The 2,475-nt window shown below is 47.8% G+C and overlaps 1 protein-coding gene across 1 annotated transcript in view; it reads right to left on the reverse strand.

Moving 5' to 3' along the window:
• LZTR1 (leucine zipper like transcription regulator 1) overlaps window positions 1–2,475 on the reverse strand; it is a 48,820-nt gene extending 46,345 nt beyond the window's left edge. The window contains exons 1-2 of the mRNA XM_014526779.2: window positions 2,418–2,475; window positions 517–573 (exon numbers count right to left, since the gene is read on the reverse strand). Of these exons, the coding sequence (XP_014382265.1) occupies window positions 517–566 (50 nt within the window). The 5' untranslated portion in view covers window positions 567–573; window positions 2,418–2,475. The remainder of the gene's footprint in view (window positions 1–516; window positions 574–2,417) is intronic.

A 2,475-nucleotide genomic window follows, 5' to 3' on the forward strand; every position in this document is an offset into this window, starting at 1 on the left:
GGTGCCTTTAAAAGACATCTTTGCATTCTTCCAATCCTGGGCAGTTCTGGGGCTGAAGGAAAGGAGAAGCAATCCTTCCCCTACATGTCAGATGGACACTTCTGAAGGAGCAGCCTTCTGGTACTGTTCTATGGACTAATGTCACACACAATTTCTGCAGCACTGCAAATTGCAGCATCACTCCAACATGAAATCTTGCCTTCAGCCCTGCACCTGACATGCCACAAACTCTACTGCTGGTGAGGATCATACAGGAACGAGCATTATGACTGACCATGCACAAGGAAAATCCTCTCTTTGCTGGATTCAAAACTCTAAGAGACTCTTTTACACAGATCTCCCCTATTTATCTAATGTAAAAGGACTGGAACAGAGATAAGCATCACAAACACAGGGAAAATAAAACAACTACAGTCCAAAGCAAAAATGTACTTTGGTTAACTCATTTTGAACAGCTGCTAAGGAATGCAAGGTTCAGAAACTCGGTCAATAACAAACAAAAAAACATTTTCATACCTGCACCAAGAGCAATCTTTCACATCAAATCTTAACAGGTCATTCAACATTGTTTTTCTGAAATGAAATACAGTAGGAAAATGTAATCAGCGCTTAGCTATGTATGTGGGACAAAGACAAAGTAGAGCTGCGTAGAAAACTTTGACAGCTCAGTCCTCTTAGAAATGTAGTACGTGTTCACTACATAATCAAGAACTGAATTGTAAAGCATTTGTGCAAGGAGACACACTCAAGACTCTATGTTCCAGCTTGCCACCTGCATACTCTAGCTCCAAGGATTTGACGCATTATTTTTGTAGTGATTTACAAGTCCCATGTTAGGCCTCAGACACATTATTTTGCAGTGCTTTGTGTGATATTATAGCACTACAAATAGTGAGTGTGCAGAGATCCAGGCTGTTTATAGCACTACAAAAATGGCAGATCCTTCACAACAAAGCTACTGTTTCAAACCAAAACTTCTTTGTGGTGCTCCATAAAACATGGGCAGTCACATGTAGCACAACAGAGATGCTCCCAAGTCTCCCAGCATCCCTGAAAGCTCTGCTCTCCCTCCCCCTGTCTCAGGGCAAGGGAAGAGAGTAACTGACTGCCTGACAGGGCATCACAAGCAGAACTGCATCTCTGTTCCCTCTGATGGCTATTACAGTCACAGATGTCCTGCTCTGTCAAACAGATGATTGGCAGCTGATCATGTCTTCAGTAAGTCTGTCACAGCTGTCAGGAGCACAGGTACAGCTCTGCTCACCATTGTAGCTGCCCCTGAACAATCCCTGACCAGCTGTTTGGCAGAGCAGGGCAGTCACAGCTGTCAAGCACAGCCCCCTACCATGGGCAGGCAGAGGCATAGCAAACAGAGTACAAGCATCAACAGCAGGAGGTCTCTGGAAACTTCAAGGCCTGTGAGGACATACGCTCTGTTCAAGAGAGTCTTGGAGCTTACAGTGAAGAACAATGCATCTTGAAAACACAAATCAATGCATTTCTTACAAAGGACCAAATATCTTAAGCCTCTGCAGTTTAAAATCTGAAAATAATTACTCTAATGAGCCCTACAGAAGAACAGCAGCAGGGAATCTTGTTCCACATCTTCCATAAACAGCTTGAGCTGTTAGATACCTGAAGTTGCTACCGTTTGGCGTGACGGTATGTACAAAGGGGAGGGAATGAAGCTACACGTTGCCTTGCTTCTTCAGAGGAAGCAACAGCTTGCAAGATGTGGCCTTTCAAATCCTTTTAAGATGAGTCTGGGTGCATCCACATGTGCACTTAAATGCGCATTAACCTATTTTAATGTTCATTAAAGCATCACTGGAAAAACTATGCTATTTAGTTACTGCTCATTAAGACTAGCTAACATGCATTTTCCTAGTACCTCACAGTGGAGGTCGCAGATTTAACGCGCAGTAACTAAAGCACATTCACGCACACGTAGACGCGCCCACTGTGTATAAAGCTGGGTGGTGGCTCCGAGGGCGCGCTGCCATGCTGTGCATACAACTAAGCTGTAACGGATGCATTTCTTTTCAGCCTCAAGCAAGTGGGTGCAGACTCCATAACTGCCGTAGCAAAGGGCATCAACGACAATGCTATTCCTCTTCTCGGGGGGCAGGGACTGCTGGTTACAGCAGCGCAGGCGGCAACAACTGGGTCAGCTGCGACTGGGCAGTGGCTATGCTTGCACCCACCCCCGCTGCCCACTCTCAGGGGGTCGAGCAGCCTTGGGGCTCCCGCCCCGACCGCGTCAAGCACAGCCAGCCGACCGACCGCTGGCGAGGGCGATCAGAGCATGCCCCATTCCTGCCCCGCGGGCAGCTGGGGGCTGTGGCTGTCAGCTCCCTGCCCCGCGACACGAGGCCGCGGGCAGATGACAGTCGCCTGAGTTTAAACCCCGTGCTCACCCGTTGTCGCCGCCGAAGACGTAGATGGCGTCGCGGTAGGCCACCACCGTGTGCTTGC

This window comes from Alligator sinensis, unplaced genomic scaffold (genome assembly GCF_000455745.1).
Source record: "Alligator sinensis unplaced genomic scaffold, ASM45574v1 scaffold1580_1, whole genome shotgun sequence".
NCBI lineage: Eukaryota > Metazoa > Chordata > Crocodylia > Alligatoridae > Alligator > Alligator sinensis.